The sequence below is a fragment of the Vipera berus genome, assembly GCF_964194415.1.
Source record: "Vipera berus genome assembly, chromosome: 2".
Classification (NCBI taxonomy): Eukaryota; Metazoa; Chordata; class Lepidosauria; order Squamata; family Viperidae; genus Vipera; species Vipera berus.
Genome location: NC_138203.1, coordinates 182050764 through 182074202, shown reverse-complemented (window position 1 = coordinate 182074202; position 23439 = coordinate 182050764). Strand labels below are relative to the sequence as shown.

The following is a 23439-nucleotide window of genomic DNA, read 5'->3' as shown; positions in this document are numbered from 1 at the left end:
TTCATTAGGTGGCCAAAGTATTTGAGTTTCAACTTCAGGATCTGGCCTTCTAAAGAGCAGTCAGGGTTGATCTCCTCTAGGACTGACCGGTGTGATCGCCTTGCAGTCCAAGGGACTCCCAGGAGTCTTCTCCAGCACCACAGTTCAAAGGCCTCAATTCTTTGGCACTCAGCCTTTCTTATGGTCCAACTTTCACAGCCATACATTGCATCTGGGAAGACCATAGCCTTGACTATACGCACTTTGGTTGGCAGGGTGATGTCTCTGCTTTTCAGTGTGCTGTCTAGATTTGCAATGGCTTTCCTCCCCAGGAGCAAGCATCTTTTAATTTCTTGCTGCAGTCCCCGTCTGCAGTGATCTTGGAGCCCAGGAAAATAAAACCTGTCACTACCTCCATTTCTTCCCCATCTATTTGCCAGGAATTGAGAGAGCCGGATGCCATGATCTTGCTTTTCTTAATTTGAGTTTCAACCCAACTTTTGCACTCTCCTCCTTCACCCACAACAAGAGGCTCTTTAGTTCCTCTTCACTTTCTGCCATTAGAGTGGTATCATCTGCATATCTTAGGTTGTTGATATTTCTCCTGGCAATCTTTGATTCATCTAGCCCTGCCTTTCTCATGATATGCTCTGCATATGAGTTAAGCAGGCAGGGTGACAGTATAAAGCCTTACCAGACTCCTTTCCCAATTTTGAACCAATCAGTGGTTCCGTGTCCAGTTCTCACTGTTGCTTCTTGACCCACATATAGGTTTCTCAAGAGACAGATAAGATGGTCTGGTACTCCCATCTCTTTAAAAACTTGCCACAGTATGTTGTGATCCACACAATCAAATGCTTTAGCATAGTCAATGAAGCAGAAGTAGATGTTTTTCTGGAACTCCCTAGCTTTCTCCATGATCCAGCATATGTTGGCAATTTGATCTCTAGTTCCTCTGCCTCTTTGAAATCCTGCCTGTACTTCTGGTAGTTCTCGATCCACATACTGCTGGAGTCTAGCTTGTAGGATTTTAAGCATAACTTTACTAGCATGTGAAATGAGAGCAATGGTGCAATAGTTTGAACATTCTTTGGCATTGCCTTTCTTTCAAATTGGAATGTAAATGATCTTTTTCAATCCTGTGGCCACTGTTGAGTTTTCTAGATTTGCTGGCAAATTTAGTGTAGCACTTTTACTGCATCGTCTTTTAAGATTTTGAATAGCTCAGCTGGAATACTGTCACCTCCACTAGCTTTGTTGTTGCTCAGCTTTCCTAAGGCCCATTTCACTTCACAGCTTGTTCTTGTATAGTTCTTCTGTGTAATTTTGCCACCTCTTCTTAATCTCTTCTGCCTCTGTTAGGTCCCTGCCATTTTGTTCCTTTATCATGCCCATTTTTGCATGAAATGTTCCCTTCATCTCTCCAATTTTCTTGAAGAGATCTCTAGTCCTCCCTATTCTATTTTGTTTTCTTCTATTTCTTTGCACTGTTCATTTAAGAAGGCATTCTTATCTCTTCTAGCTATTCTCTGGAATTCTGCATTCAATTGGGTGTATCTTTCTTTTTCTTCCTTGCCTTTCACTTCCTCCTGTCCTCAGCTATTTGCAAAGCTTCCTCAGACAGCCATTTTGCTTTCTTGCATTTCTTTTTCTTTGGGATGGTTTTTGTTATGTATTGGGCTCAAATGTAATACCACGTGGATAGCTGGAGCAGCTAACGGCTCTCCAGCAACCCAGACTACAAGTCTCCAGTGCTGCTATTGGTTGTCTGTAGGCGGGAATGGTTGCTTCAAACCTATTGGCTACTGCCTAGGGGTTAGACTATAAATTGCGGCTATTTACAGTTCAGTTCCCAGTTCACATTCTGCAAGCAATAAACCATGAGTTTGCCTGAACTCACTTGTCTCACCTTCTTTCCTGCGCCAAAGAACCTGCTACACAACAGTTTTAGTTGCTACTTCTTGTACAATGTTGCGAACCTCCATCCATAGTTCTTCAGGCACTCTATCTATCAGATCTAATTTCTTAAATCTATTTGTCACCTCTACTGTATATTCGTCAGGGATATGATTTAGTTCATACCTGAGTGGCCTAGTGCTTTCCCCTACTTTCTTCAGTTTAAGCCTAAATTTTGCAATGAGAAGCTCATGATCTGAGCCACAGTCAGCTCCTGCTCTTGTTTTTACTGACTGTATAGAGCTTCTCCATCTTTGGCTGCAGAGCACATAGTCAATCTGATTTCTGTGTTGACCGTCTGGTGATGTCCATGTGTAGAGCCATCTCTTGGGTTGTTGGAAAAGAGTGTTTGCTATGACCATCATATTCTCTTGACAAAATTCTGTCAGCCTGTGCCCTGCTACATTTTGTACTCCAAGGCCAAACTTGCCTGTTATTCCGGTTATCCTTTGGCTTCCTACTTTAGCATTCCAATCCCCCATGATGATAAGGACATCATTTTTTGGTGTTAGTTCTATAAGGTGCTGTAGAAACAGTCAATTTCATCCTCTTCAGCACCAGTGGTTGGGGCATAGATTTGGACTACTGTGATATTGAATGGTTTGCCTTGGATTCGAACTGAGATCATTCTGTCATTTTGGGGATTGTATCCGAGTATTGCTTTTCCTACTCTTTTATTGACTATGAAGGCTAGTCCATTTCTTCTGAGGGATTCTTGCCCGCAGTAGTATACCTGGTGGTCATCTGAATTAAATTCACCCATTCCTGTCCATTTTAATTCGCTGATTCCTAAGATGTCAATGTTCAGTCTTATCATCTCTTGTTTGACCACGTCCAGCTTGCCTTGATTCATGGATCTTACATTCCAGGTTCCTATGGAGAAAAAATCTTTACAGCATCAGACTTTCCTTTCACCACCAGATACATCCACAGCTGAGCGTCCTTTCGGCTTTGGCCCAGTCGCTTCATTCTTTCTGGTGCTACTAGTAATAGCCCTTTGCTCTTCCCCAGTAGCATATTGAATGCCTTCCAACCTGAGGGGCTCATCTTCCAGTGTCATATCTTTTTTTCCTTTTGGTACTCTTCCATAGGGTTTTCATGGCAAAGATACTGGAGTGGGTTGCCATTTCCTTCTCCAGTGGAACACGTTTTGTCAGAACTCTCTGCTATGACCTCTCTGTCTTGGGTGGCCCTGCACGGCATAGCTCATAGCTTCATTGAATTATGCAAGCCCCTTCGCCACAACAAGGCAGTGATCCATGAAGGAGTCACAAAACAATTAAAGATATATAAATATTTAAAGGCATAGTGCTTACTTTTTGCAAACTTCTCTGAGTAGTTTAGGTTTAAGTTCTCTATCTTGTTTGAAATTTCTGAGTCTGAAGAAGAAAATGAGAAAAAATGAGGAATTTTTGCTTTTTACTGCAATCCAAAATATTCTTTGTTTGGAAATTTTACACAATTAAAATTATCATTGTAGATGTTAAGCTAAGCCACACAATCCTATGAAAAATCACAGTTCCTTTTGAGAGTATGTGTATTATACATACATACTGAGTATTATACAAACATATATAGCATGTAGGTATATATGATGACCCTGCAAAGTCACCCATGGTATCCAGTAAAACATCCAGGTATCCAGTTAAAATAAGCAGGCCATCTTGGGTAGGAACAATATTGGAAATTTTTGGAGAAAGATAATCACTTTAGTAATGACAAAAAGATAATTTACACTGTGCAGAGATGTCAGTAGTAAACCACTCCTATACCTAACCAAGAAAAAATGGATAGACAATGTAAAGATAATGATGGATCTGCAACTCCCCAAATAGTGAGCTAACTGAGAATTCTGGGGAGAAAATGGCAGATATTAAATGACTGGAATGGATGGAATATTTCTTACTGATTGGGAAGAGAGCATTTTTGCCAGTAGAAAGTTTTTTTTTCTCCAGTTGAAAACCAATGAACTATTTTGGAAATCTAACTTTTTAATCAAGTATTTTAAAAACAATTGAGAGAGTTAAAGCTGGGGAATGAGCAGGATGAAGTCAAGAATCAGTCACTAGCAGCAGTTTTAAGGAACAAATCTATTTAAGAGACCATCTGGCTGCCTTATATCTCTTCCTGTTGAGGAGATCCAAAGGTCGGTCCATGGAGAAGCTAAAATGAACATTTATGGTAGCTCACTGTTGAAGGAATTCTTCACTGTTACAAGTTCTCAGTTCTCATCCTTGGAATTTCTGAAAATACTATTGATACTGGGAATCACTTACCTTTCTCCAAGACCAAGAACAAGTGAGTAATCCACATTGCAAAGTTTATGGCTACTAGGGCATAAAGAATGGGTATGTGAAGTTTTCTAGAGTCATTCTCTTTTGCTGGTTTACAGGTGGAAGGAGCTGTGGAAGAGAAGATTAATGACAAGGTTTAGTTTCCAGCAATTAATTTTGTGGAGTACAAAGATGCAACTTTATGAAGACAAGCTTGTGCTCCTAACCTAAAATGGGACATGTTTCTTGAACTAAATAAAAGATTGAGTTTTATAGATAGAAGCAAACTATATAAAAAAATGTTTTACATTTGAAACTGACATAAAGGGATAAAGCCAAAGTAGGCATTGCTTAAAAAAACCTATTTCAATCATGTGTTTCTTTCTATAGCTTCTGTTTGACAATGCAGTTCACCGTCTTTCATCCTAACCAACTGCACAGTCCTGCTAATACAGGAAAAAAATTGAGGGCAGTTTCCTCAATGCACTACTTTACGCTCTTAGGCAAAAATTGGAAGATAGATAACACTATAACAAATAAATAAGGCAGACAAACATATAAACAAACCACTACAGAGTTCTACTCTTAAGAATGTTGTCAGCAATGGGCTTTTGCCTCCTCCTTCTTTTTTTAAATGGCAGATAGGAGCTTTGAGGAGTAACTTTCTTTTAGGAAAAAAAAATATTGCAGTACTGTAATTAATCCAGCTGCAAACATTCCTTCTTTTTACAAGCTCATGATTTAAAAATTAAGTACGGTAAGCCTATTTTGACTCTAGACACACTATAAAAGAAACTTATAAAACTTTCCGGAAAGGCATGAAGCTTTAGATTCAGGTAGAGCAGCACAAAGCTATAGAAGCCACAGTAGTATTTATCTGACTTTTATACAGGTGCTAGTTGAAAGAGGAAGAGGAAGAGATTCTTGGGATTTTTAATAATCCTGAAAATTTTGACAAGCCTCGGTACCCCTCTAAATTACCTTTCTCTTGAAATAAGAAATGTTGTGCAGCCATAAAAAGAATTGTTATCAGTAGCTATTTAGGTGTGAACTCTAAATCATTCTGAAAACTGTACAGTCTCTAAAATATTTCACCTTTAAAGCTAATTAAATAAAACCCTTCTTCCTTTAGCAAATATTACTATGGCTGCACTAAAAGAGCCAATACCTTCTTTCTTTTCCATTTCTTTTAGAGGTAAAGATACTGTTACAGCACTACCATCATCATAATCATGATCATCATCACTATCCAAATGACTGGGTGAATCTAAAGAGAAAAAAAATTTGATTAACTCTTAATCTTTCTAAGTACAATACAAAGCAATTCACAGCCAACCCAGTATGACTTCATTGTTGGTAAATGTATTAGAAAAGCTGAATCACCTTTAATTCAGTTTCTTGTTATTTTAATGTGCAAGTTCTATTGAAATTTGCAATCTATTTTTATTTAATTGAAAAGACATATTAGTGGTAGATACTTGTTTCATTGCTTCATGTTATTTTCATCTCATAGGCAATACTGCTTCTTTCGGAATACAAACTGCTGTGTTTGACCTCAATGTTGTATCCTCCTTGGCAACCTAGAATCTTCTGATTTCCACCCATTTCTCCACACAATTCTACTGTATGCAGTGTTGTGGCTCACTCTTTTGTCTTCTACAAAAATCCATTCTTGCTCTAAAAGGCTTACGTTATCTTTAAGTTACAATCCATGAATATATGTAAATGTTATAGTAAATATCTGAAAATGAAGATATAAATTAAATAGTTGTGCAAGCACTAACTTAGGAGAGTAATCAGAGTTGTTGGATGAAGCTTATCACTGAATTTTGGATTTGGAGAAGAAAAGAATACAGTTGGATAGGTCATGCTACAATATTTCTTTATTCAATGCAAAGTAAATTTAAGATGCTTCCATTGCTGTGCTGGGGGCAGGGGGGAGTATCAGGTGTAGCCATTTTATACTACTGTGAAAGAATAGTATGTAAGAGTGGGGTGGAATGTAGTTTGGATTTCCAGGAGGGAGGTAGCATTCCAGAGGACCAAGAGACAGTGAAGTTTAGATAGTTTGGTTGGGAGAAAGAGCATCAAGAGAGCTCCTCCATAGAACTTCTCAGAGCATATCTTTCGTGAGCAAGTAGTTGCTTTTGTTTGGCAAGATTTCTGTCTATAGAGGTGAGGAACAATAAAGGAAACTGCTTAGAAGTAGCTCTGAGTGTCTCTTGTAATTTTGTGGTCTGCCAACGCCTGAGATTTGATCAGCAGTAAATCTCACAAGTTTCTGGAAGATTAATTAACCAGGCCTGGTTTATACATCTGCTAAGCTATCAATTAGGACTCAGCAAATATTGGAGACTTGGCCTGAGAAGTAGCTACTTTCTTCATCACATACTTATCCAAAGTCATTTCCAAATCACAAAGATGAGAGCAAGAGACAGTACTATAAACAGCCTCTGTTCCAAGTTCTTTCCCAGCATGAGATCTAATAGTTCTGCCATTTATTCTTCTTCCCATTTGAATAACTGGGAAAAAAATTAAAAATATCCTGCCAAGCTAGAGCTGTTTCTCTGCTGAGGTTCATGTCCTTTTAACCATGGCATAAAGATGTCTTGCTGTTTTAAAAGGTCATATTCTCATGACCTTATCCCATCCCGCTTCAGAGGTAGTTTTAATTTGTAGGTCTCTTTCAATTCCAAAATAGCGTTTCAGCTCTTCTCTTGATATATGTTGTTGTACAAATTATCTACTAGACCTCATTAAGCCTGCTGGTAGATACAATCCTCCAGGGCCATTCTGTGTTGGGTAGCACAGGAGTCTGGTTCTTTCAAACCTTGTTCACTATGACTCCAATTTCATGGGCCAATTCATAGAGCCAAAGACCTGCTGAATTGAATCTCAGAATCTCCTCTTACCCGTTTGCCCAGTCTTGGCAGTCTTAGATATCAGCACTGAGCAAGAAAGCAAATCAAGCAAATCTTTCAAAAGAGCTCCAAACCTGTCTATAAAAATTGCTAAAAAACAACTGACAGTGGGGAGATGTGGCAATCTGAACACTGGAAAATGTGTGATCAGTCAAAGCTGCTATTGGAATGGGGAAATGAATTGCTGAAGCCACATGATATTGGTGCCATGAAAATTTGAAGGGACTGCATTTTTCTGTGACCAGCTGCCAAAATCATGGTAGTTTGGATGGAGAATGGACTAAAATTGATCTGTTAATCAGGAGGAAGAAGAAACAAAGTTAAACTAATTAGCATACTCTCCAAGAATGGAGAAATCAAAATAATCATAGTAACTCACCTTTTGGGGTAACAGGAAATGGTGGCAATGCTCCAGCAGACATATAAATACCTATTGACACAAAGAAAAAAAAATCTTATTTAATATTTGATAATCTCTGGGGTATGTGTCATGACACCACAATCAGTATCATCAGTGTTATATGTACCAGGGCAATTCAGAAATAAACCTCCATTTGGTTATCAGTGACAGACACTCACAGATACAGAGCTTTTATTATACATATTAGAAAACTACAACATTTTATTACTTTTTGACATAACCACCATTCAAATTGAGGCACGTCATAACATCTTACAAGGTTTGAAATTCCTTAGTAGTAGTCACTTGGTGCCAAATCTGGGCTATGGGGAGGTTGATCAAAAACATCCCAGCAGAACTGCTTCAAAAGTTCTGTGGTTTGTGGGTGAGCATTATCAAGAACCAACACCACACCAGAAGTCAGCATGCCCCAACGCTTGTTATGGACGGCTTGTCTGAGTTTTCATAATATTTCACAGTAGACTTCTGAATTGATAGTCAAACCATGCTCCATGGACTTCACTAGCAGTACTCCTTTGGTATCTTCACATTTGGTAGGATTTTCTATGGCAGCACTTCTGGTGTGGTGTTGGTTCACGATAATGCTTGCCTGCACTCTGTTAGACGCACCCAAGAACTTTTGAAGCAGTTCCATTGGGATGTTTTTGATCCCCCCCATAGTTCAGTTTTGGCGCCAAGCGATTACTACTAAGGAATTTTAAACCTTTTGTAAGACGTTATGACAAGTGCCTCAATTTGAATGGTGATTATGTCAAAAAGTAATGTAATGTTGTAGTAATGTAATGTGTATAATAAAAATTCTGTATCTGCGACTGTCATTGATAATGAAATGGAGGTTTATTTCGGGAAATTGCCTTTGTATGTGTGACTGTGTGTGCTCATGCATGATTGTGGTTAAAATAGTGACTAGAGAGCTGATATTTTTGTCACAGGTCATATAGCCTTTCCATATATAATTATGCACTTGGCCATCATAAAACATTTTATTTAAGATGTAATCTTAGGTGGATTTATTGGAGAATATATCCCATTCACATAGCAGCATTTACTCAGAATTGTTTTGGAACAGAACAACATAGAAATACTTCTAATAAACATGTAGAAATTCCATTTGAAATGTTCTCTAAGCAACAAGACATGTACCTAAAAATCCAGATTATTCATTAGAAATAATAATTATAATTATTATAATCTCTCAGGGAGGCAGTACCTTGATATGATTGTGAATCTTGTGTGCTCTGAGGAAAATGAGAGCTATGCCTGAGGTTCAGTCATACTGGTGAGACAAAGCAATAGGGTGAGACAAAATTTACAGAAACCCATATTGGATTGGTCATCACCTGGGTCAACAAGGACCACATTAAGTGTTGGAGTTCCTGAACATCTGGTGACAAATAGGCTACAGGATTCAAATAAGCTTCTGGCTAAGCAATCAGGCCTAGCAGCTGCAGGATGACTGGAAGAAAAGTTGTTTACCTGTTGCAAGTATACAAAGATTGAAAACAAAGAAATAATGGCCTGTTATTAGAAATCAATTTCAGTGAGAAGAGGATATCTGAAAAGAATATACCAGTTCTGAAAAGAAAAAGATCCAGAATTAAAAATAAGAAATTAGAAAGAATACAACAGAGGCTAGTAGATCAATGACGATTATAATATGAAACAAAGGATTTACAGAAGCAGAATTGCAAAGAACAGCAAAGATCTATCTACCCAGGGCAAAGAAATTAAAGCCTTGCCAGAAGTAGATCAGGCTGTAGAGGCAAACTGAATTCTTGATGATAAGGCACCCTCTGCCTTCTCCTTGGAAACAATGAAGCTTTCTAACTAAAACACAAGAGGAACAGAAACAAAAAATAATTGAGCATCTGAAACAATAGAAAAACAACGTAATGAGATTGCTTGCATTGGAGTTTGCTCCAAAGAAACAGCTAGCACAAGAATCCAGAGGAAGAAATTATTTTGGGAAATATTAAAAAGGCAGAATATATTTCCCCAAAGGAATATTGGAGAAGATCTTTAAAAAGGCAGAAACCACTCTGCTCCATGTGGTCACTTTTTTCCAGAGCCATCTTTCTGTCTGGCTCCCCTCTTCAATAAACTACAACCTTCTTTCTAAAGCAGTTGCCATATTGTTTATTCCCAGCTTGGATTGGACCCTGATGAAGATTTTTCCATCAACATATTAATAATGCCAATACTGTTATACAGGGCTTTTTTTCTCATAGAACGCTCAGAACGGAGTTCTGGCACCTTTTTTGGATGGAACCTTGTAGGGTAGGCAAGGCGGGTTGTATGACAGGTGTGAGTTCCGGCACCTTTTTCTTTTACAAAAAAAGCACTGCTGTTATATAAAACAGGGGTGTCAAACTCAATTTCATTGAGGGCCGCATCAGCACTGCGGTTGCCCTCAAGGGGCCGGGTGGGTGTGGCCTGGGTGGGCGTGGTCTACTGGGTGGGCGTGGCTTGAGTGCGTATGGCCTACTGGGTGGGCGTGGCTTGAGTGCGTATGGCCTACTGGGTGGGCGTGGCCAGCTCTACATCATTCTCATCAAGGGGGCCTATGGGGGCCTGGGCAGGAGTGGGACAGATCTGAGGGTCTCTGGCAGAAGGAGGGTCTCTGGGCCAAGGCCAAGGCAGTGGGGGCCATTCCCTCACTGTTTCCAGGATGGCTTCGCGGCCACATGAAACCACTTCGCGGGCTGGATCTGGCCCCCCCGGGCCTTGTGTTTGACCAGCTCATTGCAAGAAACAAATCAACCAATCTAAAGCACAGCTGCAGTTATAACTGAATACCATGGACTGATTTCAAATGCAAAATCAACGAACAAGAAAAAAAAGCCCAACACTGCACTACCAGAATGGAAGATCAGGCTGGAAAATAAGATGAGCATGCTAAGATCAGATGCAAGCAAGCTAGAACAAATGAAAGGAAGCTGAAGAACTTGAAGGCCAAAAAATGCCTAATGAAGAAATATCAGCTGAAAGCAAGGAAGATCAAGGAAGCACTGAAAATAATAAACCATCAAACAATAACTAATAACTAAAGTAATAACTAATAGTGACTAGAAATTGAATAATAAAACCAAGGAGATTAGCAGATATGAAACTTTAATTGTACACTATGGGCAGAATCTCCAGCTTCAGTCAAATCAGTAATGTTTTTACCAGTCCTTCAGTTGAGAAATTCCAATGAATCAGTCAGCACCGAACAAAGAAAAAACAGTGTAGTTCTGGGTGCAACTTTGGACAACCCAAAGAAATAAAACAAGAATGCAGCTTGGTTAAAAGAGATGAACAAGAATAAAAAAAGAAGCTGAAATAAAAGAACTTGTAATAACAGCAGAAATGATAAAGAAAAAGGCAAGGAAGGTGAAGTATTGGTCAGCCTCAGATGAAGATGGTTTTTGGTTGAAACATCTGACTGGCCTCTGCCTACTCACTGCCAAACAGTTTAACAGGATACTGAAAGAAGGTGAAATGGAAGATTGGTTAACATCTGGCAAAACCTCTCTGATGATGAAAGATCCAGCAAAAGGGTTGATTAACCTGCAGCTGCCAAAAAAGCCAACACATTGTTAGGCTGCATTAACAGGGATAGAATCGAGATCACATGAAGTATTAATACCACTTTACAATGCCTTGGGGTAAGGCCACACTTGGAATACAGCATCCAGTTTTAGTCACCATGATGTAAAAAAGATGTTGAGACTCTGGAAAGAGTACAGAGAAGAGCAACAAAGATGATTAGGGGACTGGAGGCTAAAACATAAGGAACAGCTGCTGGAATTGGGTATGTGTAGTTTAATGAAGAGAAGGACGAGAGGGGACATGATGGCAGTGTTCCAGTATCTCAGGGGTTGCCACAAAGAAGAGGGAGTCAAGCTATTTTCCAAAGCACCTGAAGGCAGGACAAGAAGCAACGGATGGAAACTAGTCAAGGAGAAAAGCAACCTAGAACTAAGGAGAAACTTCCTGACAGAACAGTTAATCAGTGGAGCAACCTGCCTCCAGAAGCTGTGAATGCTCCAACACTGAAAGTTTTTAAGAAGAGACTGGACAGCCATTTGTCTGAAATGGTATAGGGTTTCCTGCCTGAGCAGGGGGTTGGACTAGATGACCTCCAAGGTCCCTTCCAACTTCTTCTTCTTCTTCTTCTTCTTCTTCTTCTTCTTCTTCTTCTTCTTCTTCTTCTTCTTCTTCTTCTTCTTCTTCTTCTTCTTCTTCTTCTTCTTCATTATTATTATTATTATTATTATTATAAAACTTTTATTCATAAAACATGAAACAGTCAACTGAACAGTCAAATTGACTGGCACTAATGGTTGACATGGGTGGCTGCCATCATCCTAGGTATCAAACAGGTATCTCCTTAAAATGTAAGATGTTCCGAGTAGTGCAGTTTTTTGTAGCTTTGCTGGAGTTTATTATTATTATTATTATCTTTCAAAATGCTAACTGATATCATAGCTGATGCAGTCCTACAGCATCTAATTGAAAAAAAGCTCTTTGTGCCTGAGCAGAAAGGAAACTGTCCAAACAGCAAAAGAACAAAACATCAGTTCCTAATTGACAAAAAGATTTTGGAAAACTGCAAGAGAAGGATGACCGGCTTGAATGTAGTGTGGATTAGTTACAAGAAGGCATTCAACTTCCTAAAATGTGACTGGATAATAAAACACCTAGAAATACCAGGAGTCAGTAGAAACATCAGAAATTTTGTGCAGAGTTCAACAGCACAATGGGAGACACATAGTTGCTAGTCAATGATGATGGGAAGGTTAGTATCAAGAGAGGAATCTTTCGAGGAGACTCACTATCACCACTACTGTTTGTCATTGCAGTGATTCCTGTGTGTCAGAAATAGTGAACAAATACCTCAACAAATGAATTGTTGTAAGAAGGAGTTATTACCTGTACTTTCCTGTGAAGTGGCTAAACGGCATTTATTTATTTAATGTATTTCTAGGCCACCACAATCAAAAAGACTCTTAGTGACTTCCATAGATCATGTCAATTCTATGAAGTAGCCTTCCTGATGTATAACCTTCTAAATGTGTTAGATTTCCATTTCCATAACTTCCAGCCAGCCAATTTCCTTTGACCACTTTTGTTTAGAATGGGCATACCAGAAAGGCACCAATTTGGCAGTTTGGGTTGTGGGGCATATATCTGGATTTACATTACATTGCAGTAGCCTTCCCCAAATTTGTGCCTTCCAGCCGTGCCAGAATTAAACTCAAAGGAACCAGATCAATTTTTTCTCCTAAAGAAATTTTCTCTGTGTTCAAAAAGCTCAGAGGAACTGTCATGTTTCCGACGTATGGGCTTTTCAAGTGACTCTGAGGCATTATTTACCTTAAAAGTCCTTTATTAGCCTAATACACCGGCAAATGCTTGCTCAAAGGAAGCTGGAATCTGAAATCTCCGCCCCTTGCACAATATAATTAAACACAATTCTCCACCTTTCTAATTTTGTCATTAATCATATTCTCCAATTAATTTAAAGAATCAGTTTCCCTTCCCTTAGAAGAACCGCCAAAGTCTTATCTACTTTAGAGAGACAAATGGCCTTCAAAGTGCATTCCTACTCTTCCCTCCCACCAATTTTAAACTAAAACAATGCACAAGCCTTAAAGCAATGCACAAGTTTAACATATGAAATAGCTACTCCTTCATCTCTTGTCAAGCAATAACATTCAATGTTAGCGTTGACATCCAGCCCCCCTTAGAAAGAGGACAAATCCTGTAACGTAAACAAAACACAAGTTAGGAATTGGCTTTTGGTTTGTTGGGGTGTTTCTCATAAAACCTTGTGATACGTCTGTCAGCTTTCACATCAGTAGATTTCACCCGAGTGGCTTCAGACAATGGGTATCCCTTCCACTGTACTAGGTATTGCAATTTTCCCTTAAAGATTCTAGAGTCAAGAATACGTTTCGCTTCATAATGGGTTTGACCTGCTACCACGAGGGCTCCAGGTGCTTTCTTAGGGGGAGGTCTTAAAGTAGAGGTTTGAAAAGGTTTCAGCAAGCTACAATGGAACACCAGGTGAATTTTCCCCAAAAGTCTGGGTAGTTTCAATTTCACTGTGACCGGGTTGATGATTTTCACAATGGGGAAAGGCCCCAAGAATTTTGGTCCCAATTTCTTGTTGGGTAGTTTCAGGTGTAGGTATTTGGTCAACAAATAGGCCTTTTCCCCAGCTTGGAATGTTCTTTGGGGAGCTCTCTTTTTGTCAGCTTGCTTTTTGTAGGTCTCAAAAGTCTTTTTTAAGGCCACCTTTGTATTTTTCCAAACTTCTTCCCAACCCCTCACCCACTGATCAAGAGTCTGGGAAGCGGAGGGTAACTGAGGGTATTCTGGTATGGGATTGAATTCTTTCCCTGTGGTTACATGGAAAGGAGTGTAGCCGGTGCTGCTATGTACTGAATTATTGTAAGCCACCTCTGCAAAAGGGAGGAGGTCGGTCCAGTTTGTTTGTTGGTAAGAGACGTAGCATCTAAGGTATTGTTCCACCATTTTGTTGGTGGACTCTGCGGCTCCGTTAGTAGCTGGGTGAAAAGCAGTTGATAGGCCTTGAGATGATCCAATTAATTTAAGAAAGTTTCTCCAAAATTTCGCTGTGAACTGCACCCCTCTGTCCGAAATTATTCGCTTAGGGACACCATGTAGTCGATAGATATGTTTTAGGAACAACTTAGTCAGGTGTTGAGCCGATGGAAGTCCTTTGCAGGCGATAAAGTGAGCCTGTTTTGAAAATAGGTCTATCACAGTCCAAATGACAGTATTTCCTCTACTATCAGGTAGGTCTACTATAAAGTCCATAGCTATTTCTTCCCATGGTTGAGAAGGTTCGGCCACTGGTTGCAATAACCCAGGTTTCTTTCCTGGGATTCTTTTCATGGTGGCACATACAGTACAGCTCTTGACATGGTTTTCTATGTCTTGTTTTAGTCCCAGCCACCAAAATTGCCGGCGAATGAGATGTAGAGTTTTTAGATATCTGAAATATTCAGCCTGTTTGACATCATGGCTGTGGTTGAGGGCCTTAAGGCGAAGAGCTTCAGGCAAGTACAATTTTACCCCCTTGTGAGCCAGACCATCCCTGCATGTTAGGGATGTCTGATTGTCTTTAAACCATTGATCAGTGAGCAGTTCTCGCTTTATTTTCTTTACCCCGGGGTCATCAGGATTAGGGGTCCTGTGAGGTGTGAGTTGGGCTGCAGTTTGTGGACTGGGGATAATTGCCTCATGAACTTCTTCGCATTCACTTTTGTATTGTGGCAATTGGGAGACCGCATCAGCTAGGAAGTTTTTTCTTCCTGGTATGCACTTTAGAGTAAAGTTGAAATGGTTGAAGTACTGTGCCCATCTTACTTGTTTTGGGGACAATTTTTGGGGAGTTTTTAGTGCTTCTAAATTTTTGTGATCTGTCCATACTTCAAAAGGCACCTTGCTCCCTTCTAAGTAGTACCGCCAGTTTAATAGCCCCCACCTAATTGCGAAGGCCTCCTTCTCCCAGACTGTCCATCTCCTCTCGCTTTCAGTAAATTTCTTAGAGGTGTAAGCACAAGGTTGTAGGACCCCACTTTTATTCTTTTGCAATAACACTGCTCCGACTGCCATGTCGCTGGTGTCTGCCTGAATTACAAAGGGCTCCCCTGGGCAAGGGTGCTTTAGGACTGGTTCAGCCACAAATAGTCTTTTTAAATTCTCAAAAGCTTTCTGACAACTCATAGTCCATGCTAGTGGCTGGCCAGGTCGTGGTTTTCCCCCTCCCTTGCTCGTTTTGAGTAGTTCTGTAAGAGGTAGAGCAATTTCAGCAAAAGAGGGAATAAATTGACGGTAGATGTTGGCATACCCTAGGAAGCTCTGGAGCTGTTTGCGGGTTTTGGGGGGATGCCATTCAATTACAGTTTTTACTTTGGCTGGGTCCATTTCGATACCCTCATTGGAGATTCTATAGCCAAGATAATCTAATCGGGTTTGGTGAAATTCACATTTTGACAGTTTGACATAAAGTTTGGCATTCAGTAGTTTCTTTAACACTTCTCTGACCAGTTTTATGTGGTTGGTCATATTCGTGCTGTATATCAAGATGTCATCAAGGTATACTAGGACCCCTTTGTATAGGTGTTCATGTAGGACCTCATTGATCAATTGCATAAATACAGCTGGGGCCCCCTGCAGTCCAAATGGCATGACTTTGAACTGGTAGCTCCCCAAGGGGCAGTTGAAGGCTGTCTCCCACTCGTCCCCCTCCTTATTCTTACCTGGTAATATGCTTCTCTCAGGTCTAACTTGGTGAAGATGCTCCCCTTCGCCAGATGGGTTAGCAAGTCTTTCAGGAGGGGGAGAGGGTATTTATTTTCCACACCCACAGCGTTTAGGCCTTTATAGTTCATGCAGAGATGTAAAAACCCATCTTTTTTCTCTTTGAACAACACAGGGGCTCCCACAGTAGACTTGGCCGGTTCGATGAATCCCCTCGCTAGGTTTGTATTCACATATAGCCGCATCTCCTCCATTTCAAGGGGGGACATAGCATACATCCTTGGTCGGGGGAGTTTTGCCCCTGGTAGCAGTTCAATGGAACAATCATTGGGATGGTGAGGAGGCAAAGTATTGCATTCTTTCTCACTAAACACCTCCGTTAGGTCCTGGTACTCGCCAGGGATGAGCGGCAGCCATGTGTGCTTGCTCATTGGGTGAGCTAAAATCCCCTGTAACATCTGTTGAATCAATGGGGGGATCATGCCCTATGGGTAATCTCACAGTTCTCATTCCTTTTTCCCCACCAGATAAGTGGCTTCCATTTGTCTAGCCAGGCTAGTCCTAGGATCACAGTCTCAGACATCTTTGGAGCTACTAGGAAGCGAATAAACTCCCAGTGCTCGCCTATCCCCAGGCGTAAGGACTCTGTTAATTGCGTGACTAAAGTCCCTCCCATTAGGGAGCCATGGGCTTGCTTGAACCTCCCAGGTTTGGAGAGCGGCTTGGCCCGTATGCCCAGTCTCAAGGTACATGACAGGCTAATGATGCATTGGGAGCAGCCGGTATCAAGTAGCACTTTCAGGTCTACTTGTGCCCCTGACTTAAGGATTATGAGTTTAGCAGGCAATAAAAAAGGTAGGATGGGTCGACTCACCATCGGGTCGTTCTCCCCTTCATCGTTGCTGTCAAAACCAGGTAAAGTGGGGGTGGGCCCGGTCGGTGGGCCAGTGTCCTCCTGGGTGGGGGGCCTAACCTGGGTAACGGGCTCCTGGGTGGCCCAGTTGGACTTTTCTCTCAATGGCTGCTGTGCGGGTTTCTTCCTCATTGTTGGATCTGGTCTACTCTGCTGTTGCGGGTAAGGAACTGGGCAGTTCGCTGCTCGATGTCCCTGCTGTCCACATCGAAAGCACTTGATTGGTGGACCTGTAGGTGGTCTAGGTCTTTCGGCAGTAGCAGACGTTGGGGGTTTTCGGGGTGGTGGTAGCCATCTGGATCCTGGTTTGGGTGCAGTTTTAGGTGGGGGAGGCTTTTTATAGCGGGCGAGCTGGACATCTAATTTCACCGCTGCCTGGTACCATTCATGCAGCTGGTCGGGTACAGCTCGATAGATACATGCCTGAGAGAGGTGGTTGTCTAACCCTTCTCTAAAAAGATGAATCATTGATTGCTCAGGCCATCTCTCTATCCTTCCTGCCATCTTTTGCCATCCTGCACATACTCTAGGGCAGGCCGGCCAGCTTGCTTTATCTTATGGATTTGTTCTTCTGCTTTGAGGGCAATGGATGGGTCCTCAAATCTTTCCCTCAGCCCCAGGAGGAAAAGGTGGGGGTCCTCCAATTCAGGGCCTGCTTGTTATATAAATTGTTCAACCATTCAGATGCTTCTCCCTCTAGGTTGGATGCAATCACATCGACCATCACACCCAGGTCCAGGTAAGAGTGACCCCAGCGATTCAAGTGAGAGCGTACTTGGTTGAGGAAAAAAATCCGTTTCTCTGGGTCCCCATCAAAGGTTGTTCTGAAGGGTGGGCTCATCATTGCTTGCTGGGGCCCCCATTGCTGCTGTCCCCACCCTAGTTGTTGGTTCAACGACTGCTGGGGCCCCCATTGCTGCTGTCCCCCCCTTGGTTGTTGGATCAACTGTTGCTGGGGGTCCCACTGCTGTTGGCCCCCTCCTGGTTGTTGATTTACTGGCTGCCAAGGCCCCCACTGCTGTTGTGTCTCCAGTGGCTGCTGGCCCCACTCTGGTTGCTGATTTAATGGCTGCCAGGCCCCCCCCCTGCTGCTGGCCCCTCTGGCCCTGCTGTACGTTCAGGGGTTGCACATCTGGGTCCTGCTGCTGCCACCCTTGCTGTTGTCCTCCCACCAGCTCCTGATCTCCAGGCTTCTGCACCACCCCCAGCTGTTGCAAGGCTTCTATTAGCTGGGGCAAGCTCAGAGGTTGTTGGCCTTCCACTTGTGGGGGCTCCCTAAACTCCCATTGCTGCAGAGGCCCCAGGCTGGGGTCCTCTGTCTCTATGGATCTGGAGGGCTTAGCAGGGGACTCCTGGATCTGGCAAGCAGTCTGATCTGCAGACAGGATTTTCCACTCACCTGAGTATTCAATCTCAGCTGGCCTGGCTGCTCCGAGGCTCTTGGAGTCTCTGCTGGGCTTAATCCACTCTCCTGGTTGTTTGGGTCCAGCTCCCAGCTGGGAGGATTGCTGAAACTCTTTCCTTGCCGGCTTCTTAGCTGGCCCTTCCCCCACTGGGGTGGCTGCTGGTGCCGGGGAGCTGGCTTCTGGCAATTTTACTCCTTCCATTATGGGATCTTCCCCAACTCTTTGCCAGACTGCCTCCGAAGCTTGGAGACAGCAATGGGAGGTTGGGATTCCCTAATTAGTTTAAAAAGTAGTGTGGATTCCAGCTTGATGTCAAGTTTCCGACGTATGGGCTTTTCAAGTGACTCTGAGGCATTGTTTACCTTAAAAGTCCTTTATTAGCCTAATACACCGGCAAATGCCTGCTCGAAGGAAGGTGGAATCTGAAATCTCCGCCCCTTGCACAATATAATTAAACACAATTCTCCACCTTTCTAATTTTGTCATTAATCATATTCTCCAATTAATTTAAAGAATCAGTTTCCCTTCCCTTAGAAGCCAAAGTCTTATCTTCTTTAGAGAGACAAATGGCCTTCAAAATGCATTCCTACTCTTCCCTCCCACCAATTTTAAACTAAAACAATACACAAGCCTTAAAGCAACACACAAGTTTAACATATGAAATAGCTACTCCTTCATCTCTTGTCAAGCAATAACATTCGATGTTAGCAGCGTTGACAGGAACATTTTAAGAATGTGCTTGTTCCCCCATAAAAAGAAGATTGCAAATCTGTCCAGCATTGAATGGAACATGAACGCAGTAGCTAGGTACCAACTTTTTCCCCCAGATATATTAAGGTACTTGTATCAAAAGATAAACAAACAACAAAACAAATATTTTCCTTTGATAAAAACATTTCAAATCCTACAATCTGAATTTTCTATCAATTAAGTTTAAGTTTTCTAACTCTTGATTCTATCTCTCAATTATGCTATTTATCATTAGATATTAGAAAAGTGTTTCATGGTGGCTGGCCATTCCAGCATTCTGCATTGTACAGCTCATTTCTTTCTTTTTTAATAATACTGTCAACTCTCAGAACTCTACAATGGCACTCACTCCACCTATAGTGGGAATGCAACCTATAATTCGAATGCTATCAATGGACAAACCAGCCATGCTCTATTGTGGAGGGCGTGGGGGTGCTGCTGCTGCTCACTTTGCTTGGCTTTTGCTCAGATTTCTCTCCTAAAATTTTAGTGTAGGATTTCAGGGATTTGGGGCAAGACTGTAGATCTGCTTTGTGTCCTGTCTCCTCTTTGTGCATAGCTGTTTGTAAATAAGCCTTCATTTATTTCACATACTTTCCCCATCACAATTCAGAAAGACACTTGGTGGCTTGCATACAATAGGTCATGAAGTTAAACATCCACTAAAAACTCAAGAGTCATAAATAAGAGATAAAAACAATAAACAACATAAGTAAAAATCTCAGTAATACCAGAACAATAGAAAATAAAAATGGTAAGTGCCTTGGATCCCCAGTATTTTCTCTTTGCAAAGCTTAGTAAGTGATGACCTCGGGACAGCTGACCATTTGGAAAATTGGAGGGAGCATGTAACCCCTTTGCAATATAGCATTTGCATCAATGCAATCCTTATACTCTTAGAAGCTTTTCTGAAAGTTACATTTAAGGAAAATTAGGGTCTTGTTTCAAATCCATATTGACATAATCCTTTGACTGGTGTTCATCTTACACGAAGGAAGGAACTACACATTTTAGTGATAAAAGCAAGAGCTAGAGATCATGATCACGTACCTGAAATAGAGATGTCTTAGTGGATGAAAAAATAATAATTTCTTTGGAGAAGGAAGGAGATAAACTACTTCATCATCAGATAAGAAATGAAAGCGCAATTTGGAACTTTCACAGATATTTTGCTTAGTTCTGCAATATGTCAAGTATTCCCCTTATTCAGTTCAAGCAGTGCTTCCTATGGTAAACCAAGTTCTTCCTCTTTGCAAATGATCATTAATGAGCTGTTAACACTGAGTTCCTTGGGTTAAGAAATGAAAGAGTGAGATAAAGTGGTTATGGGGCATTCTGCCTTTTTAAGGCCATGGAGTGCCTCTTCTTGCATAATATTGTGGTTTTTCCAAGCAACAGAGCAAATACTTAAGAAAAACCTGTCAGGGTTATAACTGTTACTAAAATAGCTAGTGCACCATCCTGAATTCATAGCCACCCATCTGATAGTGGGAAGCTTGAGAAAGAAGTCATGCTGGTTGGGGATTCTGTATCTGTGACTGAAACAATATCAATACCAAGCAGGTGTGACACAGTTGTCAGAGGGAAATTGAAACATGCTTTTAAGACACGTATAACTAACCATTTTCAGTACTAGGTCCAGTGACATTTCACACTGTGCTCACGTAACATTACACAACTGTCCTTTTAGGAAAGAAAAGTCATCTCCAGTAAAAGCACATCAGAGCAAAAAGTGAAGAGAAGGATTAGTTACCGGTAGTTATTTTGCTTCTTGAAAGCAGGATGGACATTTCCTCTATTAGAAAAGGCAACTGAGCAACTTTCTTCTGAAGCTCAAAGGATAGAAAATCAGTTTATCTATCCAAATAATAAATATATATATAGACTGGGACCACATACGAGCGTCAGTGTGGTGTAGTGGTAAAGCTACTGGCCTAGAAAGTGGAGACAGTGAGTTGCAGTTCTGCTTTCAGCAACAAAGCCGACTGGGTGACTTTGGGTCAATCATTCTCTCTCCGCCCAACCCACCTCAGAGGGTTATTGTTATGGGGAAAATAAGAGGATGAAGGAATATTAAGTATGTTTGTTGCCTTAAGTTACCTACAAAGTAATAGGCAGGATAAAAATATAATAAATAAATACGTTGCTTAACATGCTACACAAACTAATGGGCAAAAATTGAATCAGATCATACAGCATGTGGCAACATTTTGCAATCATGTTGCAAAATATTTTGAGATGACTATAGACAACCAACTTTAGTTTTTTTTTTCCTGCAAAATTGTATATCCTGTCTCATAGTCCTCTTTAGGATTATCCCATTCTTAAAAGGGGATTAGGAAAACCTGTCAAAGGGATCATGATATGGAACATATTTTCATTTTTGAACTGCCACAAGATGTTACTTTTATTCTGGTGCACTACAGGACCTTTTATTTTAGTATGCATTCTAGTGCAAACAGTCCTCATCAGATTTCACCAGTCTCACCACTTTTACAAGATGCAACTATTTCACTCTCCGGATCTCCCAAACAGCATGGCCATGAGAGTCCTAGGGATTGGTCCTTGCATCTGGAGAAGGCTGATCTGGCATCCCACTTGTGGTAGGAATGCACTACCTCTAGCCTTCCATTCCAGTCCTATCAGGGCCAGGGTTGGTCCTACCTGTTGGCTGTGAGGCTATCCTGCGATTTGGCAGTTGAGCAGGTGGCCTTTTTGCATGTTGATTCTTTGCATCCATTCCTCCTGGCTGTGTGAATCCTAATGAAGAAACCTGTCTCCAAATCTTCTAGGTGCATTAAGTATTCTATTGGTATATTATAGTTGTCAAAGCTTCACCAGGGTTCACTAACCCTTACTTCCAGTTATTTCACTTCAGCAAAGCTATTTTGAGTACCGCTATGCAAATACTGTCAGAAGTTTGAATATTTGGTATCGTTGACAAGATGCTTCTTATTAATTTGGAAGTTTTGCTGTTTTCACAAAAGTTAACCTGCAGTAATGCCCCAAAAGATGGTAAATCATAATCCAGAGTTTACAAACCACGGTAGCTAGTTTAGGCAGCATGCTAATTGAAAAACAAACAAATCATTTTTTAGCTTAGCACAATATGTGAACTATAATTTAGACATTAATCTAGACAGAACAATTGTAGCTTTTGAATGATGAAATTGGATTATTAAATTGCATACACTGACTGTAACCAGTGGTGGGATTCAAATATGTGAACAACCAGTTCTCTGTGTAGATGCTGCTTCTGGAAGGCCATTCTGGGCCTGGGCAACAAAAAAATTCTGCCAAAGTGGTACAAACCAGCTGAATCCCACCACTGACTGTAACAGATATTGTACAGTCATATCAGAGGATAGAAAAGATCGAGGACTGCTTCCATCAAATGTACCACAGAACTAGTATGGAGAATGGTGAGATAGATCCAGATACAAATCCTTATTTGGCTATAAGATTTGTGGGGAGGCCCAACCCATTTGCCCAACCCATTTTTGAGCATAAAATAGGAATCAGACAGGAAGCTTGAATTCTTAAACATAGGACATAAATGTGATTAAATATGTGTGTGCTGTAAGAGAGAGATTCCCACTCTCAAATGCCTGCCAGAAAACACACACCAATCTCTAATTATTGGAGCCAGTCCACCCAAGTAAGCCAGAACTGCTCCCCTATTATCCTTCTCCCTATGTACTGTTCAACAAGAGTGGGCAGTGGAACATTGTATCTCTATTTCTTTGCCCTTGTTGCATCTGCTGATAGCCGCCCAGTGGCCTTGTTTGAGATGACTTGGTTCCTCCTTGGAGGGAGTAATGCTGAAGTTCACCTAAAGGGTTGCTTTGAGGAATATGCTGCACATCTGGCAGACAAAGCGACTCACATTTGCTCTACTTTGGACTCCAGCTTTAAAGCAGAATCTGTGGAGGTAGTGGAGGCTATATTCTGCAAGATGATATGGGAAGAGTTTGAGCCCATGGAACCTGAAGAAGTGGACAAGGCCTTCTTAGATGCTACTTCAGCCACTTGTGTATTAGATCCATGCCCTTTCTGGTTTATTAAAATTGTGCTAGAGGGGACACAGGATTGGATCTGGATGGCAGTTACTTTCTTCTTGAAAGATAGTGTGGCCCCACCAGCTCTTAAAGAGGTGGTGGTGCACCCCTTCCAAGTACCATTGCTCAACCCAACCAAGCTGGACAGTTTTTCCAGAGTTTATAATCTTCTCTTCTTAGGGAAGCTTGTGGAGAGAGTGTGGCAGCTGCAAAGAATCCTGGATGAAGCTGATTATTTAGACCTTTTTCAGTTGGGGTTCAGGCCAGGATCTGGGTCTAACACAACACTGATCACACTATGGATGATGTCTGGTGGGAGCAGAATGGAGATACTGCATCCATCCTGGTTTTCTTGACTTTCAGTAGCCTAAGCCAGCTCTGGGAATTGGGGTGAGTAGCACTGTGTTGTGCTGGTTCTCCTCCTTCCTTCAGGATCAATTCCAGTTGGTGCTGATAGGCAAGGAGAGATCCAGGCCATGGTCTCT

The 23439-nt window shown here is 41.3% G+C and overlaps 1 protein-coding gene across 4 annotated transcripts in view; it reads right to left on the bottom strand.

Annotated features, from left to right (window-relative positions):
* LOC308661788 (CD209 antigen-like protein A) overlaps positions 1–21654 on the bottom strand; it is a 30094-nt gene extending 8440 nt beyond the window's left edge. For all 4 annotated transcript variants that reach the window (XR_014025020.1, XM_081316973.1, XM_081316974.1 and 1 more), the window contains exons 1-5: positions 21561–21654; positions 7509–7559; positions 5377–5475; positions 4212–4337; positions 3252–3314 (exon numbers count right to left, since the gene is read on the bottom strand). Coding sequence is in view for 3 of the 4 variants with exons in the window: in XM_081316973.1 (XP_081173099.1) it covers positions 3252–3314; positions 4212–4337; positions 5377–5475; positions 7509–7559; positions 21561–21636 (415 nt within the window). In the remaining variant the exon portion in view is untranslated. The remainder of the gene's footprint in view (positions 1–3251; positions 3315–4211; positions 4338–5376; positions 5476–7508; positions 7560–21560) is intronic.
* Between the last annotated feature and the right edge of the window lie 1785 nt (positions 21655–23439).